General features: G+C 37.8%; 2 protein-coding genes across 2 annotated transcripts; one reads left to right on the top strand and one right to left on the bottom strand.

Annotated features, from left to right (window-relative positions):
- The first annotated feature begins 3,532 nt into the window (after positions 1 to 3,532).
- PNRC2 (proline rich nuclear receptor coactivator 2) lies at positions 3,533 to 11,374 on the top strand. The gene is made up of 3 exons (XM_014069016.2): positions 3,533 to 3,664; positions 7,534 to 7,739; positions 8,833 to 11,374. Exon 3 carries the CDS (start codon positions 8,851 to 8,853, stop codon positions 9,265 to 9,267), a length of 417 nt encoding a protein of 138 aa, XP_013924491.1. The 5' UTR covers positions 3,533 to 3,664; positions 7,534 to 7,739; positions 8,833 to 8,850; the 3' UTR covers positions 9,268 to 11,374.
- A 1,335-nt stretch (positions 11,375 to 12,709) lies between these two features.
- On the bottom strand, positions 12,710 to 20,734 carry SRSF10 (serine and arginine rich splicing factor 10). Its single transcript, XM_014069012.2, has 6 exons — positions 20,507 to 20,734; positions 19,147 to 19,251; positions 16,978 to 17,081; positions 14,788 to 14,947; positions 14,483 to 14,536; positions 12,710 to 14,346 (listed from the first exon to the last, which is right to left on the bottom strand). The coding sequence occupies exons 1-6, from the start codon at positions 20,569 to 20,571 to the stop codon at positions 14,049 to 14,051; spliced, it is 786 nt and encodes a 261-aa protein (XP_013924487.1). The 5' UTR covers positions 20,572 to 20,734; the 3' UTR covers positions 12,710 to 14,048.
- Between the last annotated feature and the right edge of the window lie 958 nt (positions 20,735 to 21,692).

Genomic DNA, 21,692 nt, shown 5'->3' with positions numbered 1-21,692 from the left:
TTAAATGTTGCCATCTGTTGGGACCTTGGAGGCTTCTGCCTTCTTTATGGTCCCCCTCAGTCCTTTGGAAAAGCCTCCCACTAAAGATAGAGGGACTCTTGTATCTTTTTAGCCTTCTGGTGGGCTGTAAAGGCCTTGCTCTTCCCCCAAGCATTAAGCTAGGATGGGGGTCGAGGTGCAAGGATGCTTAGTCTGGTGCCTGAGAGGACAGGTACCTTTATATTTTAAACTATGCTTTATGGCTTGTCATCCATCTAGAGCAGTATTGGCGAACCTTTTGGGCACCGAGTGCTGAAATGGGAGCATGCGTGTGTGCCAGAAAACAGAAAAGCAGTTGCCTAGTGCGCATGCACACACTGGGAAGATGATCTTCCAGTTTCTGGCATGCACATGTGCACTGGCCACCTGGTCTTCTAGGTTCTGGCATGTGCATACACACCGGCCACCTGGTTTTCCGGTTTATGGCATACATGCATATGCGAAGACCAGCTGGCCAGTGTCCATGCGCATGCCAGAAACCAGAAGAGCAGTCGCCCGGTGCGCATGCACATGCTGGGAAGATGATCTTCCAGTTTCTGGTGTCCACATGCACGTTGGCTACCTCATCTTCCAGTTTCTGGCACTCCCACGTGCGTGGAAACCAGCTGGCTGGCACGCCACAACCCAGAAGAGCAATGGGCGACGGCTTGCGTGCCCAGAGAGATGGCTTTGTGTGCCACTTCAGGCATATATGCCATAGGTTCGCCATCACGGACCTAGACCCTTTGTTAGATATAGGTGGCTTTGTAAGCTCTGTAAATAAATAAACAAGAAGAAAGTCTCTATGTGAACTAAGGATAGATATTTCATCAGTTTCTAAGTAGTACTGCTACTTTGAAACTTGTGATCAGCTCTGCATACCAAAGCAGCCAAGGACAAGAAAAGAAGTAATGGATGGAGACTTAACAAGGAGAGAAGCAACCTAGAACTAAGGAGAAATTTCCTGACGGTGAGAACAATTAATCAGTGGAATGGCTTGCCTTCAGAAGTTGTAGGTGCTCCATCACTAGAGCTTTCAAGAAGAGTTTGGGCTGGCATTTGCCCTGAATGGTATAGGATAGGGTCTCCTGCTTAAGTAAGGGGTTGGACTAGAAGACCTCAAAGGTCCCTTCCAACTCAGTTACTGGGTTATTATCAATTTTCCCATAAATAGCAACTCTTGACTCACTTCATTTCTTGACCTCCAAGTTTCAACTCACTAGTAGTCTTTAAAGGGAAAGGTGCCATAATGGCTACACATACCCAATCATGCAGATTCTACTTTATACACAGCCATGATAAATTTAGCTGTTTTTGCCTATTTAGTGTTCCTTACAACTTGGCTAATAGTCACAGCTATCCGCACTGATCCTCAAAAAGAGCAGAGATGAAATTGGCATGAATCCAGTTTCAACAGACTACAGAAGGAAGCAGCAAGCTCAGGAAAAAGTTGAAATTCCTTTTGCAAACCATTGCCTGCAAAACGATTCTACTTAATTTGCTTTTGCATAGATTGGTATCATTTTAAAAAGCATTTACTATACCCTTAGCCCCATTTATCCTTGGGGCTTCTAGCTTTGGATAAGACCCGTCCTTGTCTAGTTTTAGCCAAAGCATTTCTGACTTCAATAATTGCTTCAATTTCATCTTAGTCTGTCATGAAATAAAACCTCTATTAATTCTAATTACTTCTCTGTGAAGTCTTTTATCTTGCCTTTCCATTCAGGACTCCAAAGTGGCATATGTAATGCTCCCCCATTCCTTTTTCCTTCCTAAATTCACCCAATGACAGAAAGGAACTGGCCAGCCGAAATTTTTCCAACCTCTGAATTTTGTAATTTAGCTTGTCCTTAAATAACAACCCTAGAGAAATGTTTGAAAACCTCTGAAATGGTTGGGATAGGTCAGAGAAAATAGCACCTGAACTGGGGTTTCTCAATGGTGGCAACAATTTTTTCTATAGCAAACAATGATATAGGTTTTTTTTTATTGTAGAGAAGATGTCTTTCTTCACTAGTTCCTTGTGTGTTTGGAAACACAAATTGTGACTGGACACACAAATTCCTTGTGTATCCACTCATACCTGGCCAATAAAGAATTCTGTTTCTATTCCTATTCCTATCCCTATTCCTTTCCCTTCTGTTCTATTCTCTTCTAGTTTTGGGAATAACTGGAGCAAAGTAAAACATGTCAGTTTGTAGCATTTTGTAACAAACCTAGTTGCTGGGTGCTATAGGATATAAAGAGTAGGATGTGGTGGCTCAGTGGCTAAGATGCTGAGCTTGTCGATCAGAAAGGTTGGCAATTCGGCAGTTCGAATCCCTAGTGCTGCGTAACGGAGTGAGCTCCCGTTACTTGTCCCAGCTTCTGCCAATCTAGCAGTTCGAAAGCATGTAAAAAATGTCAGTATAAAAATAGGAACCACCTTTGGTGGGAAGGTAACAGTGTTCCGTGTACCTTCAGCGTTTAGTCATGCCAGCCACATGACCACGGAGACGTCTTCGGACAGCGCTGACTCTTCAGCTTTGAATCGGAGATGTCCCCTAGAGTCGGGAACGGGCAGCATACAGTTTGAGGGGAACCTTTACCTTTACAGGGTATAAAAGAACCAGATACACTGAGCCAATCTTCTGGCAATGTATTTATTCAGTGCACAATAGGAACTACAAGTACTTCAGGCAAAGCATAACCTGTTAAGGAGGGTCAACTATTTATTGCAGAAATAAATACTGCATGTATTATATGTATGTGACTAGTCAGAAAGCAACAAATCAAATAATAAAAGACATTTATGTGCAGTAAAGGTTTTGTTTCTTTCTTTCTTAATACTTGCAATTTGATCAAGGTCTTTAGAATACAGCCCTGTTGTTTCATTGCTTTTGCCTTTTGCACATTCCAGAAAATGACTTTGATGAAATGGTAAGGATCAAACCATGGCTTGTTTAAATACGGTCACTGAATAAGCCACCTTTGGCAGAACCCACATCCGCTATGTAGAATTTTAGGGTTTCCTAAACTTCAAAAGGAGGTAGGGATGCCATAGGGATGCCATGCTAAAACACCAATATCGCCTCTTATTAAAATGCTAATTTTATTATTTATTTATTTATTTATTTATTTATTTATTTATTTATTTATTTATTTATTTATTTCCTTTATTAAAATAAGGAAGCCTAAAATGTAGTTCAGCCAAAGGTGGTTTATTCAACACGCCACATTTAAACAAACCATGGTTTGATCCTTATCATTCCATCATCATAGCTTGTTCTAATACTATATCACCTGCCCCCTCCAGCAGGGCCCTTTCCCTCACAGGCTCCTCCTTGAGAAGTTGAAACAACAACAATGGCTCCTCCTCCTTCCTCCCCTGATTTTCCTTTCCTGGTTTTGACCCGCCTTCCTTTCCGCCCCTAGCAACAGGCGGACCCGGTTTCTATTGGCTGCCCATTGGTGGGCCCCGCCCTTTCATTGGTTACCCTGGCCAAGAAGGCGGGGCGGTATTGTACGTGTTGCCCCCCCTCCCTCCTCCTTTTTTCTCTTCGGCCTCAAAGTCGGGAAATTGTCGGCCATTTTGTGCGAGAGTTTTTGAGGGTTGTGGAAATCGAGCGCAGCCGGAGGAGCGGAGCGGATTCGGCTGCAGCGGAAGGTGAGGTTGAGCGAGGGCCGGAGCTACAGTCCTAAGTAGCGCGGAAGAGGGACGGGAGAAGGGGCAGGGAGGGAGAAGACCAGCCAGGTTGTGTGTGTGTGGGAAGGGGTGTGCCGCCATGTTGTGGTGCCCCATTGAAAAGCCCAAGATGGGTGCCTCCCCCCCCCTCCAGTGTTTCAATGGGGGGAAGAAAAGTGCTCCCCACTGACGGGGTATTCTGTGGGGGGGAGGGAGGAGGAAGGGCTAAGGCTCCATTTCCCCAACTTGGCGCCCTTCAGAAGTTTCGATCCTGCTAGTATAAACCTCACGGCCTTTCTTTGTAGGGAGGTGTGGGGGAGAGGCAAGATTGTGCCCAGTTGGGCACCGAACTTTGCGATGACTTGGCTGAATAGTTCATTTGGAGTGTGAGTGTGGGGTGGGTAAGCCTTCCAGGGCAGCCTTTAAAAAAAAACACAAAACTCTGAAAATACTTGTGTGATTTGTGGGCGCTTTTTGCTTACTTATCCGTCTCTTTCCAGCGAAGACTTTTCTGTGATTGCAACAGCCCCTCTCCCCTTAGTTTAATAGACGCCCCTTCCCCGTTTGGGAATTTAAAATCCCATCTCTCTCTTTAAAAAAAATAGTTTTTAATTAAACCCATTTCGACTTTAACATCACATTTCCACTTTTAACAGCGTTCCAGTATCGATATAACTTCCTATTTACATCATGGCTATTTCAGTTTGCTTTCTTTCCAATTATATACATCGCTATTTTATGTATTGTATAATTATGCATAAATATATACAATATCGTTCCTTTTTAATATTCCTCCCAAGTAAACTTTATGTAGGTTCATTACCTCTATTTTCTAGCTAATTATACTATACTTCCAAATCGTGTAATAAGTCTTGTTTCTTCTTTTTTTTTGTAATGCCAACGTTAACCTGTCCATCTCTTGAATAGCTGGGCAAGTTGCTTATTTGGGGAGTGAAAGGAGGTGAAATTTCACTTTTGGGAGGGACTGTGGGGTAAAGGCTTTGTTTGGTTTCCTTCTCTGGAGGATGTGGTTTCAGAAATCCCCCCCCCCCAGTTGTGCTTTGGAAATCCCCTGTGTGGGTTGTGTTGTGTGGACGTGTCAGGATGAGAAATGGAATCCGAAGAAAGGAATCCTGATGGCAAACTCCTTGTTGGGAATGTTTCTTTTTTACTAGTTGGGATAGACACAGGGCTCTCCAACCTTGACAACTTTAAGCCTGACGGACTTTAACTCCCAGAATTCCCCAGCCAGCTTCCTTGTTGGGAATGAATGGTTTTTTTACTAATTGAGATAGAACAGGGGTCTCCAACCTTGGCAACTTTAAGACTGGAGGACGTCAACTCCCAGAATTCCCCAGCCAGCAAAGCTGGGGAATTCTGGGAGTTGAAGTCCACTAGGCTTAAAGTTGCCAAGGTTGGAGACCCCGGGGATAGAGCGTTATTAATGGGGCAAAGCTGGCGGGTCTGATGAAACGGGTGTGCAATATTTACATGGGATTGTTTGCAGTGCAGATCAATTCAAGGGGGTAGGTTTCTGTGCATGAGGATCTGTCTTACAATGGTTTCGTTCTTGGCTGCTGAGAAGACTTTTTTTTTTAGTATGGTGAGTAATAATTAACAAGTATAAATTGCCCTCTTCCAGCCTATACCCTCCAGAAGTCTTGCAGAACAATAGACTTCATTTTGGCTAGTATGGCTAATGGCAGTTGTGGACTATCAGGGCACTTGTCTGAAGAAGGCAGGAATGGCCTTACGCTTTAAATACCTTAAATTCTTCCTAAGAACTTAACTTTGTTGTAAGGGTGTCATTCAAGAATGTTTTATGAAGTTTTTTTTTGTTAGCTGTCGTCCTCGCAGAGGAATTAATTTTAAGATTGGCTCCTCTTGATGTAGCTGTGCCAAAATGCTTCTGGTTTGCAGTAGGCAAAACTTGCCATTCAGATAGAAACTTGTATAGGCAATGGAACACTCCATGGTTGTGGAAAGATTGCTCTCTGGTTGTTTTAATGGAGATGAATCGGCTAACAGAGCAGAAACAATGCACTGGGCTTTGCTGGTTCCATTCCTCCTTCCACCGTTGCTGCTGCTGGAAGACTGCAATTCTTTGGCTTAGTAGTGGTAAGAATTCAAGATGAATGCAGTTAAGTTTGTTTAAATTTGAAATCTTTTCTGAAGATAAGATCTGTGCAACAGTGGAAAAGCTTACTCATGGAGGTTATGAGTTCTCCCATCTTTTAAAGTTTTAAGAGGCTGGACAGTCACCTCTCATAGGTTTAATTGATTGCTTATATATTGTAAAGGGTTGGATTAGATTAGTGGTCACCAACTGGTGGTCCGTGGAGGAGAAAATTTTGGTGGTCTGCAGAAAAATTATTTGCATTTTTTATATTGCACTAAAATACTTACCTTTTTAAAAAATCATATTAGTGGTCTGCAGGATTTAAAATTATGAATTTAGTGGTCCCTGAGGTCCGAAAGGCTTCTGACCCCTGGATTAGATAGTTTTTGTGGTCTTTTCTGCCATAGTTCTGATTTTGGGAATAGGATATTCCTTGCGTTAGACGGGTAAGGCAACACTGTAGAAATATCAGATCAGGGTTCTGGAGTCTCCAACTGGATCCCTCAAAAGTGGGTTTGGGAGCCAAACTTTTCCAGAGTGATTCCATATCTGATTCTAAATGGAATTGCATTCCTTTGTTTGAGAGATGGTTCATGCTCCTTGCTTGAGCAACAAGTGGCAGCTCTGCAAGGACGTTTTGTGAAAAATACATCTTATAGACTAGGTGTGGCCACTCCTGGATCAGGAAACTCTGCTTACAGACTTTCAGACCTCAGTCACCTCCCACTTGTATTATTATAATGTAGTCTGCACAGTCCTGCCCTTGGAAAGCACCTGCCCATACTCCAACCTAGGTAGTGATGAGTAATATCTCAAATATTCTTGGGTGAGTTCATTGTATCAGGAGCGGCACTGATTGCTGATTGGCTTTTGGCTATATTTCATGATGCTAGTTATCACCACCTGGACTACCTTCTGCCAGTCATTTCCCTATCTGATCAGGTTGAATGGACTAAACTTTCTTCAGGCTCCATCTCAGACAAAGCATTGGCATTTTCGATCACTGCTCCTATACTTTGGAATTCTGCTCCTTCTTTCTGGGTTTTAAAAGGTGGTTACAACTGGTTATTGTTCCATCAATTATATGCTGTTATTGATGATGTGAATTTGATGGGCATGTTTTGGATATTTTGTCCATTCAATACTGTATGTATTTGTAGGTTTAATTTCAATATTGTATATATTTGTATGCTTATTATTTTGAGGGATTTCCCCCCTTGATTTGGTCATCTTTCCATTTGCTGTTCAAAGCACACCTTGAAATAAAACTAAAACATAATATTTGATACAGGTAATAATGGTGAATTTTCTATTTGACGTATGCTATTCAATTTCTAGATACACATTAAGCTTATGAAGCCTTGTTTGTTATGGTACTCTTCATTTACAAACATTCTGGGTGCCATTTCCCCCAGACTTAAAATGTTGTATTTATAAATTTTCATATAAATTTATTTTATTTTAGTGATTTATAAATTTAATAATCTGCACCAATTTAATCTATAAAATAAACCAATTTTATTTAAAAATAGGGAATGGTACAGTATTATAACATTATATAGATTTTTGTATTTAGATAGTGGTTATATTTTGCCTCTGCCACATTGTTTATAAAGCACTTTTGTAAAAGTATAGCTCTGTAAACAAGTAAAATAAAAGTAACATTTAAAAAATAAAGCACCATTTGGGATTGGGAACTTTTTTTGATTTTCTACTTTAAATTTCATTTTAGAACTGGGACTTCTACCCTTGAAGCCCACGTGCCGAGAATCTGATGTTGGGCTTGGCTTCGTGGCTGAAAACGGCAAACCAGCCCATGAGAACTACCATTCCTAGCCAAAAGAGATCCAATAAAAGTCAGCATCTTTTCTTTCAAGTCTGGCAGCAAGAAAGAGGACAGGAGGTGGACATTGTGGAATCTGAAAACAGATCTGAAAGGTAAATGGGAACCACATAAATTGTGTCTCTGTGAAAGACAGATTCCTTTTTATACTGTTGTTTCCCTATGGAACACTCATCCCCTTTCAAGTTTGGCAGGCCTCTACTTTTGTAACCGTTTGAAAAGCATTTGCTTTCCCCTAAGAGCTGAGATAGGATGAGGTGGATAAGAGGATTTATTGCGTATGTTGGAAACTTAACTTTGGTGCCAGGTTTTTAATGTCTATGGTTTTAATAGATATATGTATTCTGCCCTGAGTTTGTTGAGCTACCCAGAGTTGAATAGATATGTAAATGTTTTAAATAAATAAACTGGTCCAAAAGTTATGGTTTATTTTGTACTTTAAATTCAATAAGTAGTTAAATACTAACATATTTGTCTTTTATCAGCCTATTAAAATATCTGATGGGCTGTTTCTTTTGGTTTTATTCTGCATGGAAAATTGCCATGCAGTATAAATTTGAGGAGACTGAGTTCTAGTCCCATGTTAGGCACAAAAGCCAGCCAGGTGACCTAACATATTTAAAATGGCTGGTTTATTATACAGTGAAGGTGCACCTTTACTGAAATGGGAAGAGGTTGGTAGTGTTAAAAAAAATCAAACCTGATGGAATGTTGTTTCAGAAAATCTCTCTTAAATGGCTTATTGTGCTATGTTTTGTAATCTGTTATGCTTTATTTAATAAACCATGGTTAGGAAAAAAAATCATAATTTACTGTGGTATATGAAACAAGCCAGTGTACTATGGAATTCAATTTCTTAGCAATCCTAAAACTCCAGAGGTATTTGTGTTGAATAAATTGTGCTATTATCCAAAATATTGTTGAAACCATTTCTAAGCAAATTTTTGCTTCTAGTTAGATTAATATGGTAGCTCAAAACCCAGCCTACATGCCAAATTTTGGAACCAGGATAATTTGAAAATAAAGCCATTTGATTCTTGCCTTTGCAATCTGAATATACTCTGGCATTGCTATTGAAGGTTTTTTTTTTAAAACAAAGGAATATTATGGTTACATCACATGCCATATTTTCTTAGGTTTTCCCTGACATGTTTTGTCTTTTCTTGACTCTTCCCAATCCCTGGATAGGTGACATTTAACTTGAAGATGGGAGGTGGAGAAAGATTCAGTGTTCCATCTGTCCAGTCCAGAAATGCTACCAAGAGCCATCAACAACTGAATAATAGAAAAAAGAGTAAAGATCAGAATTCCCATATGAAGAAAATTCACAAGAAAGAGAGAGGACATGGCTGCAACCCATCATCTGTAGCATGGCAGGCCATGCACAATGAAGGAAAAACCACAGTGCATTTCCAAACCAACCAGACTTGGAATCCAGCTTTATCCCACTCACTTTTCATGCCTCAAACCAACCAAAACTATGCTGGAGCAAAATTCAGTGAGCCACCATCCCCAAGTGTTCTTCCTAAACCACCAAGCCACTGGGTAACTGTTTCATTTAACCCTGCTGATAAAGAAATCATGACTTTTCAACTTAAGACCTTACTGAAAGTACAGGCTTAAGTTCCATAGAAAATGACACTTCATAGTTTCAATTTTCAGTATGAATCCATTTTGGAGTCCAGAATTCAAACAAAAGCACAACATGCAGAACTAAGTCACCATGTTGGAAAGTAGTTGAATTGCGTAGGATGGTGAAAGGTCACTCCTTGGAATTATTCTTAATTAAATAGTTCACATTTGGGTGTTACTTGTGCACTGTTTCCATTTGTATGTGCTGCAGATGCATTGATAGCCTAGACCAAATCTCAGTCATTGTTCTCTATACAAATTGTATTGATGTTAAGTTTTCTTTCTCAGAAAAGTACTTGACAGTATGTCTTTTGGGATGCAGTAATATAAGCCAAACAAATTTCTAATCACAATGGCAATGTAATTGCAAAATATGATTATCCCCTATACTGTGAAATTCTGTAAGTATTCAAAATCAGATGTTTTTGAACTCTTACCCAAAATTGTTGTAAAAAGCAATTTAATTTCTTCAGATAACTCATTTTTCTATCATTGTACTGATAGATTGGGCAAGCAAATATCCATTCAAAGGCTTGGGACTTGAAATCCAAAATTTGGATTTAAAATGCCAATCTACATAAAACCTTGTTTAATTGCATGCCAATTATTTTAATTATTAATCTATAATTCTTATACAACCCTTACAATGCATTGAAAATTGATACCCCAAAATGTGCCAACTGGAATGTTTGTAATGACTGGTACTGCCAAAAGCTTCTAGTATCTTTTTTTCATCAGTGAATTTCACTAATGTTTTTGATATTCATTCTGTATGTTTTGCATCATTTCCCGAAACTGAATTGCTAAGGCCAGTGTATAATTATGTGAATTGTTTAAGGAATTTGACAATTGTAAAAACATCTTTTATGGAGGGAAGGAAGAGCCATGTACATAAATGTAAAACTTGTAGCATATGTAAATTTATTGTGGGCTTTCCTGCCAAAAAAGAACTATTTTAGTACAAAACTGCTGAATGTAAACAAGTCCATGTTAAATACATGGCATGATTTTTATAAAAAAAATGCTTAAAAAAACTCTTTAAAAGCACATATCTATGCCATTGCACTTGAGTATCAGTGAAAGAATGTGCTCAGCCTGCGTCTGCTTAGATAAGAATTTGGATTTAACTTGGTAGAAAGTACCATTTTTAAAGTTAAAAATGTCTTTTTGAAGTTATGGGCGCAGTTTAATTTCTGTTTAATGCAGAGAAAAAAAACCTTGATAAGTCAGTAAATGTTTATGCACACTTAGATTTCAGTCCTAATATACTTTGTTGAAAACGGCTTCATCCAAGTGTGTTTGGGACTGGGCTGTAAGGTTGCATTTCAGTGAAACCTCAATTCCTGCATATTAGAACTGTTGCATACAGTTGTAATGTACCCTCTGATGGTTGCTTTCATTTTGGATGTATAAAGTACTTTTAGCAGAGAAACAAAGTATTAGAAATTCCAGTGTCCAAAATGCCAAAACCCCATCTTGTATTTGTCAAGACATATAATAAAGTGTTTTTATAAATGTTTATTTTACTATGTATTATATTGTACCACTTTTCTTAGTTGTTTTATATGCTGTCATTTGTTTAAAAGTATTTCATTATATACCATTACAATTATTATTTTTTGACTTGTGTCTGAACTCTTCTTAGAAGCAGCTTTAGAATTTGGTAGAATTTCAGATGTGTTAGGCACTATGTATCTTGGTGAAAATAGATGATATAAATAGATTATGTAAACTAAAACATTATACATAACAAAATGTGTAATGTTGCTAAATTTCCAACAATGGTAATGAAACATTTAGTTGCCATGATGTTTTTAAAAAAATTGTGAGGGATATTTGCCTGTATATTGTTGCACATTTTAGCTTAGCTACATATATATTCAAAATGTATAGCAACCATCAGAAAATTTAAAATATTTCCAAATAAGAGATCGGACAATTTTCTCAAAATATTATCTTATGTCCCAAATGTATCCCAGACATTTGAAAATCTTTGTATCCCAGATGTAATTTTGATACACTAAATTCTATGCTTGATATACTTAGATATGAATTTGAAACAAATTTTAAATAAAAACCCTTAACCTCTTCTCCCCAACAGTGTGTTGACGTGCTACTTTATTTATAGTATTCTTTTCAAACTAAAAAAGCATATATAGTAAGCATTAAGGGGTATCTTGCCCATAGATCTAAAAGACATGAAAGGAGGTTGAAGAGAAAAAGCAAGCATGTACATTTTTAATATGAACAGTTGCAGATAGTAACCCAATGGTTTTGTTTCTTTCAATACAAAACTTTAGATGGAAGAATTTTTATTTGTAAAGCAGAGGCTTTAATATTGAGGTATAAATTGTGTTAAAAATAAAAACTACAGGTATGCTAAAATAATTGCGGTTGGGCATAAGGCGGTTATGATTAGCCCTATCTAATGGCTATGGGAGCAAATTCAATTTGTTTTTTATATATTACTAGATTATAGTACACTGGATATGTTAAACCAAATAAGCCTGTGCTGTTTAAAGGTATCTATTTTAATTTGATTGGATGTATGGATTTTAATTCTGCTTTAAACTGATTACAGTATGAAATATATCTGCTGCAGAAGAATGACTCGTACAAAAAAAGGTGATCCACCAAGCCTTTTTTTAAAGTTAGAAAAATAGGCATTAGTTGGCTATATTGTCCTACCTAAATTGAATGAGATGATTTAAAAAAAATATAACAATTTTACTTGTTTTGCAGCCTAGGTATCTTGTACAACGTGCACCAGCAATAGTTCTTTCAAAGCCGTATGGACTTGTTCTGGATGTAAAAAATTTGACGTGGTTATTAAGAACATGATATATTTTCAACATCTTCCTGATTTAGGGAAACTTCCACTGGCCTATTTCATTTCACTTATGGATGGAATTTAATTTTTTTGTTAAAAAGGCAAATTTAGTAAAAAATAATGCCCAATAAATTGGTGCAAGCTCTCCCCTTTTTATTACTGTATTATTCTGGGGTTCTGAGGTTTTTTCCCCCTCAAGTTCACTACTCAGAATCATAACTGGCAAGATGAGGAGTTACGCAAACCAATAAAATATATAACTGCTCCAGGACTCAATTTCTGAGGCAGAATTTGTTCTGGTGTAACAAAATGCTTTAGACTTTTCTTTCTCATTGGCTAATGAAGCTCTGAAATAATTACTGCTCCTGTATTGAACAAGCAGCATTGGTTTTCTCCTTTAAGTATGAACATATCTATCATCAAACAATACTAGTTAAAACTACAGTAGATAATTTCTGTGTTTCTACTTCCTTTTTTATTAGTTTGTGTGCTAGATTTACAGCAAGCAAAATATAAAAGGGTCCTTCTAATCAAAATAACGATGTCTTAAAGTACTACCTGATATTTAAAAAAACACATAAAAATATTTTTTGGAAACCTCTATAAGAAAGAAAATATAAAGTTTATTTCCACAAGTTTTTTCTGACCAGAGCTGCACAGTAACACAATTTTTCACTTTGTTTTAAACTACATTAGGAAGAACTCTTTAAAAAAAAGCAATAAATGATTGCATAGCAGGACATTAACTTTTAGTAATAAACAAAAATTAGACTATCAAATATACAAAGATTCTAGAATCATTCACTCCTTATTGAAGTCAGCATTTTAAAAGACAACCTTACTCCTGAGCAGCTTACTGTATATGAATAGCTAGAATTTAAATCTGAAATTAGCTCTCCACAGAAACAAGAGTTCCATTGATATTAATTTTTCCTGCTAAACAGAAGTAGAGGGCCTTTAAAATTTGATGCTGACTTTCATTCTTCCAACAGAAAAGCTATGTTCTTAATACAATATTATGGTCTTCCAGAGAATACTTTTGAGATTATACATGGCAACTTCCCAGTCTAAATATTACCAAAAGCAAAAACAACATATATTGAATAACCTTCCTGATCTGAAGAGAAAGTTAGATTGATGTATACACTCAAAACTGTCACTTCTATTTAGAAATACTGCTAATGAAACCCTGGGGCACTAAATAGGGAATCCAACTACTTATAAAGACTTTCATGTTGAGGTTTAGTTTATACATCGTGCAATCTTTATTGTTTATTTTAATTTAATACAGCAAAAAGCCTTATGGAATTTGCTCACTAAACCTCAAAGCCTGTCACATTGCATACAAATATTTACCTAATGATTTAACTGAGTATTTTATTTTTGGAGGTTAACATATTAGGAAAAAGCACCTGGATCTTGACAAATCTACAGTAGGTCATTGCGAGTAATTTCTGCTTTTTTAAATTTATTCTCAAGACCATCGCTTCAGAAGTTATTGGCATTTCAATGTCTTTCAGATGCTCAAGGAACCAAGCATTTTGGCACAATTGTCCATGACAAGCAAACCTTTACAACCTTTTGAGTCTTGACGTTTTTTTAGCTCAGTCACTACAGAAAAACTATTCAATCTGCTGACTATACAGCAGAAATTAAGCAATAGTGTAAACCGTGATGATCAAGATACCATTGATATTTTAAGCGTAACACCATACTTTTTTTTTTTTTACAAAAATATACATAGAAACACAAGAATCTTAGTAGCTGCCCAAGACATTTAACAAAGTGGACTCTATTGTGTAAGATTATCTGTATTGTATTTTTTAATAGTAATAATTGCCTGCTCCAGGGATAACTAACAAAATTATTTTAAAGCAATGTTGCAACATCATAACTCAATTGTTCATCTAGATGATACATGCCTAAAAACAAAGTACACTGTTTAGTGGCCACTGGATTTGGGACTAGCCCATGATCTGGATCTGGATTTTGATCTAGATCTAGACTGCGATCTTGACTGAGATTTGGATCTAGCTGATTCATTTTTCCTTGATTCTTTTTCATATCTTGAGCTGGACTTATAATGTGCCTTAGAATCCATTTTAGAGTTGTCTCTAGATTTAGTGCGAGATGTAGACCTAGACCGTGATTTAGCCTTCATTTCTTTTTTGGCTGGTGACTTAGATCGTGATCTTGAATTGGACTTTGACCTTGAAAAAGATGTGTTACGGTGTCTGAACCTATCAGAAAGAGGAAGATAATACATTTGAATATGATCAAGCTCATTAGATGTTGTATTATCTCACATTAAAATGGCTTATTGTTGCAGGCACAGGCTTTTCTGATTTTGAATGTGTTATATAAAAGAATGTTTACCTATCATTATCTGAACGACTTCTGCTACGGCGATGTCTTCCAGCAGGTCTACTGCTAAAAAGGTACATGAGAAAAAGTAAACAGTGGCATATACCTTTAGAATTACTCACACACCCCCAACTAAAGATTCTTCAGTTGCAATATTTCTTTTTTCTTCAAGGATGCACTATTTCTCATAGTTCATGCAAGGTATAACAACTTCCATGCATGTTACTGCTAAGGTGACTTGGAATCTAGGTGTCAGACAGTCAATGAGTTTCCTCTTCATTACAGGTCAGCATAGGTCAAGGTAGTACAACACTTACTTTCTAGGACTATAAGATCTGCGATAGTTGTAATCAAAAGAACGGCTTCTTGACCGCCTTTCATAACTGCGACTTCTTGAACGTCGGTATCTGTCATAATCATCATAACGAGATGAGCTGTACACATTTCTTCCTTCCTTGGCTTTCATTTGGTTTGGTGCTGTAAGGAAAAAATAGTTTTTAATTAAACATTAACATGTAATGCAACAATACTTCATTTATTTGTCTTCTATAAAGGGTGGATACTGAAAGTCCAACTAAGATTGGCTTTGAACACATTTAAGTGGGTATGATCTCTCCTCAATTTTAGAAAAGCTCAGCAGTTTTCAACAGAAAAATCAACTGAGAGCTTGAATTATTTATACTAGCCCCTTCTCTTATTGATTTGTAAGCTAACTTGTGTTTAGTTTAAGCTTAGTATTAATTAGATCCCAATAACTGCACACTGAGGGCAGAAGCGCTCATCTATAACTTATCCTGCTCTGTTCTTTTGAAAGTTTAGTAAAAAAAATGGCATGTCTATTTTCTTTGCATCTATCTCCCTTATCTTTGTCACAAAGTATTTTCAAATTTCTTCTCTTATAACCACATTGCTTTTCTCTCCCAATAAATCCTCAACCTACTTTGTGTGTTCCATTATTTACTGCTTTACTTTTCCATTTTTTTCTTAAAACTTTCAAGTTGTAACTTTAGTTACAAAGACCCACAAAGTTACAACCACCCTGAAAAAATAACTTTACAACCATTCCTCACACTTATAAACGTTGCAACATCCCGAGTCACATGATAGTTTAATAAGCCATGCAGATTTGCTTAGTGTTTGCAGAGAAAGTAAGGCCGTAAATCCACTGCAGTTACACAATATCTTGCTTAATGAGCATGTTGCTTAGCAAGTTGCCAGTCCCAATTACGGCCATTAAACGAGGACTACCAGTATTTTAGTAATCTTAATATTTTGTTTTTTTTTCAATGGCCAGGAGTCTACAAAACATCTGCAACAGGTCATATTAACTTACAACATATATTTAAAGAAATCGTATGTATGAAATTTCTTACAAGCAACAAGTGCTAAGTTTTAACTATGAATTTCTCAAATCTTCTTGTACAGGCGATCAAACTGGTGGTCATGATATTTTTCTTTTGCAAATTCTTAGTTGTGTAAATTACAATGCAACTTTGCTGGATGAATCTGAATTTCAGATTCAGAATCTGTTCTGAAATTATTATCAATGTATTCTGTTCCTTGTGCAAACCTTTTTTGGGGCCTTCTTTCTTTCTTGGATGAAGTTTTTAACAAACATTATTAGATATTCTTAACTGCAGCAACTCTTTATAACCTGGTACTGATCACACAGGTGAAAAAATTGCTAATGAAATACCTAAATGTGAAAGTTACATTGGTGGGGAAGAATGTTTCTTCATTTTGTTGAAAAGTAGTTGTCAATTGAAAGCAGATCAAATTCCTCTCTCTCTCCCTCTCCCCTAATTGCCACTACTATGAAGGTTTTTATGACTTCCTAGTCTAGCCAAAACCCTGGTGTTTCCTTCTGGTCTCCAATATAAATAATAATCAAATTAGACACTGTTTTACTTTTTCTGCGACTAGTGAAGGTTGATGCTGCCACTATATCCTGTATTCTGGATTCAGATAGCTAGTGTCTGAACAAAAAGATGTTTGTTGTGGGGCAATCTTTTGTACATAATTACTTCATATCTTAAACCAATGTCCATGGTAGCTGAGTGACTTATGTCTACAATTACACTAAATGGATATAAAAAGACTAATAATGCTGGGGAAGGACAATTTTTGTACTCTTATTGAGTTATATCTATAGTTAATTGATAGGTTTTACGCGATTTTTTTTCATATTGATTTGGAAAACTCTATCTCGCCAGCTGACTGCTCAAGATAACCATTCCCATCAATTATTTATCCCTCATTTTAAATATATATTCTTGTACATATTCTTGATACTCTTGCAGGTATCATACATTCTAATCATAATATTGCACTATAATTTTTACCAGATCATTTAACAGTAAATAGCAAATATGACATTTTAATAATTTCCATAGAGGAAAAATAAGTTTGTGTATTGTAGCTATGAAAGAATAATTCATACACCTCTATGTGTTGTTTCAGTATTAATTTTCTGACAAGTTTTACGTAAATATAAATGCAATACATACTTTTCCGATCTCCTTGAGCAAATTGGATTTCTATTTGGCGACCACAAATCCATTTCCGGTCCAAATTATGAAGAGCATCTTCAGCATCCCGGACATCTTCAAATGTGCTAGATGTTAAGGTACTTGGGGATTTGAAGTATTTGCAACTATATAAGTAGTAAATTATTGTTTTCTCATAATGCCATTACAGCCTTGCAACTAACTTGTCCTCATTTTTGTATGTTCTACAACATAACAAAGATTAGCTGATATCAGTAATGTCAATTTGCATTTGCCTCAAATTTTTAATTTAAAAAAATTTGGATTCTTAATATGTTTCATCTACCAACGTTTAAAAAATATCGCACCCTTAAGTATTTTTCTTAGAGAGCTTTAATATAGTAACAGTGTAGCATTTTCCAGATGAAGCTAATACAGGCAATCCCAGGGTAAAGCACCTGTTGTTTCCTAAATGTCTTTAACCCAACATTTTTTTCAGGTTGGAACAGGCTATTGTACCTGTGCTTCTGCCTATTAGGGCATCAAGAACATCAAGAACAACAGTTGCTTACAAAGGATTTCCCCCCCCCCCTAAAGTTTAAAATTATGACTTCAAAATTGAGTTATAGCAAAGACAAATTTCCAGCAAGGAGAATCCAAGTCAAGGAGAATCCTCTGGAATTCAATCTCTCACTGTCCTGAAGGCAAAGTGATCCAACTCAAAATGGCAGGCAGTGTTCCCCTTCTACTAAAATTTCACAATGCTTTCAAGAACTGATAAAAAAAGGAATATAATGTATTAAAACACACATACTACTTTGTAATGTTCATGAAATCTTTTTATAGCTTCAGCAGTTTGTCAGCTCAAAGGAGAACACTGTCCACCAATTGAATGAGATCACATTGCTAGCCAGACATCTGCTATTTTAAATATTGTAGTAAATGATTTTGCAACATGTCTGCCATTTTGTAATAGTTAGTCCTGTTCCTGTCTAGAGGTTGTTTTTAAGTTGGATGTTCTTAGCCCAGGGACTGCCTGAACTGATCATTTTCATTAATTCATTTAATTAGATCATTGCAAAATTGTGTATGGTTTTATGACAAAGACATATGCTGGAAAATTAAGCTTGTAACATATTGCAAGCCCCTAAATGAACTTAATTGTTCCTATGTGTCAAATCACAAATATCCTATGCAGCAAATATAACCTTATTACAGATATCCTCATCTCAAATCAGTAATTAGTTGAAATTGTACTTCTTAATTAAATGTAGACATCATGGTTATTCCAGGGCCATAGCTAAACTAAATTAGAATAAAAAGTATTGTTTAACCACTTACACAACCAGCAAGAGGACAGTTCTTATTCTGTAGGATACATCAGGTAAGGCTCCTTTTATCTTGGCCACCAGTCAACTTCATCTTGACCTTTAACTCTTTAAGTGCTTTTCAGAAGGACTTGAGATGCTTGGTCAAAAGTGACAGATGGCTTTATCTTTACACTTTGAAAAACAACCTTTTCCCCCATTTGTAGATAAAGCGAAGCTTTTTCTCCCATTATGGCTTGTCCTTCTTCCAGCTTTTCTTTATATTTTCTTTTCCCAAACTTTCCCTTCTCTTCAAGCCTGATCCTTAAGAGGTCTTTGGCTTGTCTACTTGCCTTAATTCTTGAATTCTACTCTAAAGGTTCTTTCATGCTTTTTCTTTGGGGTCGCCATTACTGTACAGCTTTACACTCTGAGGCAACAACAGAGGACAGTAAATTAGGGGACAATAATCAGAGCAAGAATTTTCACCTTATTTTATACAAGTCTGTTCTTGATCAAATAAACAATAAAATATCAGTCACATTTTGCTAAGCATTAAGAACAAATTTACTGGAAATGCCCAATATGCTGAATTGTAATGATAAACTTTGGAGGCAGCAGCAAATGCCATTTCCATACTAAAAGCACAAGTCTAAATATGAGGCCTGTGCTATAATAATGCAATATATTATTGACTATAGTTAAAGTTTTCAAAGTCTGAAAATTTGTTAATGCATTAATCTTCTGAGGAATGGAACACAGATAACATATTACAAATAACACAAGAAAACAGCCTTGTCATTTAGGTTTGTTACCTCATACACAAACGTGATTTCAAACTCCAACACCACTCTCACCAATCAGTCATCTGAAGAAAGGATATTGAACATAAGCAAATCCTCTTGGACGGCGGGTGTAGAAATCCAGGGGTACATATACATCAACTATTGGACCATATCGACCAAATTCCCGACGTAAGTCTTCAGACCTGCAATGAGACTTAACGTTAGCTAAAATATTTATTTGTATAAATACTGATGACCCATGTAGAATCAGGTGTGTGTTACAACCCTATGACTTTGCTAAGTACCTCCCACTTATTTGTTGCAGAGCATGAACTGCAGTTAACTGCAGAACTCAGCTGTTAACTTTCCCTTGCCATCTTGAAGCAAGAACTCAATTTTTAAGAGTATAAAGTAGCAATAAGTAACACAATATGCCATTCATGCTAAATATTATTAAGAATGTAACCTTTGGAGAAAATGAATTAAAGCTTGTAAATGGCTACCAGCAGAGATATACAAAAGTTCTTGCAGGAGAATAGCTGATTTCAGGTGGTTTGTGATTAAACAGAAACCTGCATGACTGGTCTGGAAACATTTGAGTGGACTTCCAAGCCCCAACTTATTTTGTGCGTGGAACGTGTATTTTTTATGTTTGCACGCTCCTACAAACCATATGACTTTATACACCAACTTTAATCAGAAATCTGACCATTTACTTAGATGCAAACTGATAAAGAACACTGATAAAGAGGAAAATAGATTTGCTGTAGGTTTCAAGTAATTTCTGAAGTTCTTTAGTCTTAGGAAGAAGAAGAATCTGGCAAAAATATAACCTAATGTAAATCTCAAAAAGTAACCCAAATTTAAAGGGAAAAAATGAAGGTTTGGTCTGTGCTAAAATTTGAATGAAATATCATTACCGAGGAGCCATTTTAATGAGGCTGAATTCGAATAAAGGAAGTAGTTGGATACAGCACACACGCAGCAGTGTCTTGCAGAAAGGGGGGAGGGATTTGCAAAAAATGTATAAAAAAACCACCAAAAGGAATCTGGCAGAAACGCAGGCAAGGAGAAAGAAAAAGGGGAAAATAAATAAATACTCTTCCCATCCCAATAATCTCTCAAACACAAGAACGGTTTCATCGTTTTACTGACTGGCGCGATATTCTTGATTTTACACGCGACTCTTTTTAAAGTCTCTTTTGGCGCCAAAGGCAGAAGTGAAGCGCACAAATGAAAAGAGCCCCAAGGGGCGATCTAACGGAGGCCTCGAAGAACGGGTAAAGCAGGAAAACGATCCAGAAGGGCTCCCTAAGCAGGCCTGGGAGGAGCTGAGGGGCGCCTAGCGACCCCCACTCCCACCCCGAAGCGCAAGGTCGGGACGCGGGAAATAGCGAGACAACCAAGCACCTCCGGTCGCGCCTCAGGCCTTCCGCGCCTCCCTCAGTTCACACGCACCTGGTGTCGTCGGCCACGTTCCGCACGAATAACGAGGTGTTGGGCGGCCGCAAGTAGCGAGACATGGTTCTTCCGGGGGAAGGGAAGCGGCCCGCGGGGCGAGAGGCGAAGGGCGAAGCCAAAGAAGAACTGAAACGGCCCGGCGCTGAGGAGAACGTGACACACACACACACAGAGAAAGAGAGAGAGAACGACACTCGAGGGGCAACCGCCTTGTGGCGAACTCTCGCGAGAGTTGGGCCGCGCGCGCACCAACGAGCAGACGGGATGGCGTCTCGCGCGCTCAGCCGCCGGCGCGAGATAGCGAGGCGCCTGCGCCTTAGCCCGCAACCGTTGCGCGGAGGCAGCTCTCGCGTTATTTTGCAGAGGTTGGACACGCCTGCGCGGTCGATTCGGGATTTGCTTTGCCGCCTTTGGTTCGCGGGAAAAACGCGTGAACGATACAGAATCAGGAGTGTCCAAGCTTGGGAACTTTACCACTCGTGGACTTCAACTCCCAGAATTCCCCAGCATGCTGGCTGGGGAATTCTGGGTGTTGAAGTCCACGAATCTTAAAGTTCCCAAGTTTGGACACCCTGGAATAAGTTTATTGTCAGTTTGAATGTACACGAATCGGCACACATTAGAATGAAATTTCGTTGCACGCAGCTCTCAGAGGGTGGCCACCTTCGTTGCACGCAGCTCTCAGAGGGTGGCCACCTTTGTTGCACGCAGCTCTCAGAGGGTGGCCACCTCCAATATACACTACACAAACATGACAAATAAATAAATAGATTCTTTGGGGTGGGGGATGCAGAAAGAAGAAAATAAAACCGTGTCTTTATAGTCCTTAGTCATTTGATTGGTTAGGCTGCGTTTTTGCAAAAATAATGTTCACTTTAAGACGTCACAATGCTCCCTGGGATTTTATAGGCTCTGTTATTAGCATTACTGCATTCAGTTTTGGTCGCCACAATTTAAAAAAGATGTGGAGACTCTAGAAAGTCAGAGAAAAGCAACAAAGGATTAGGGGACAGGAGGCTAAAACATACAAAGAATGGTTGCAGGAACTGGGTATGTCTAGTTTAATGAAAAGAAGGACTAGGAGAGACATGATAGCAGTCTTCCAATATCTCAGGGGCTGCCCCAAAGAAGAGGGAGTCAAGCTATTCTCCAAAGCACCTGAGGGCAGGACAAGAAGCAATGG

Source organism: Thamnophis sirtalis, unplaced genomic scaffold (assembly GCF_051295495.1).
Source record: "Thamnophis sirtalis isolate CommonGarterSnake01/CBP01778 unplaced genomic scaffold, rThaSir2_p1.2 scaffold_13, whole genome shotgun sequence".
NCBI lineage: Eukaryota > Metazoa > Chordata > Lepidosauria > Squamata > Natricidae > Thamnophis > Thamnophis sirtalis.
This window is presented reverse-complemented; position numbering and strand designations above follow the sequence as displayed.

Excerpts from the sequence above, each read along its gene's own strand:
- PNRC2 (XM_014069016.2), top strand. The coding sequence starts at position 8,851 with ATGGGAGGTGGAGAAAGATTCAGTGTTCCATCTGTCCAGTCCAGAAAT.
- SRSF10 (XM_014069012.2), bottom strand. The coding sequence starts at position 20,571 with ATGTCTCGCTACTTGCGGCCGCCCAACACCTCGTTATTCGTGCGGAAC. Across the intron at positions 17,082-19,146 it reads AGAGGATTTGCTTATGTTCA|ATTTGAAGATGTCCGGGATG; the intron begins ATATCCTTTCTT and ends AACATCTAGCAC. Across the intron at positions 14,948-16,977 it reads TGCTCAAGGAGATCGGAAAA|CACCAAACCAAATGAAAGCC; the intron begins GTATGTATTGCA and ends TTTTCCTTACAG.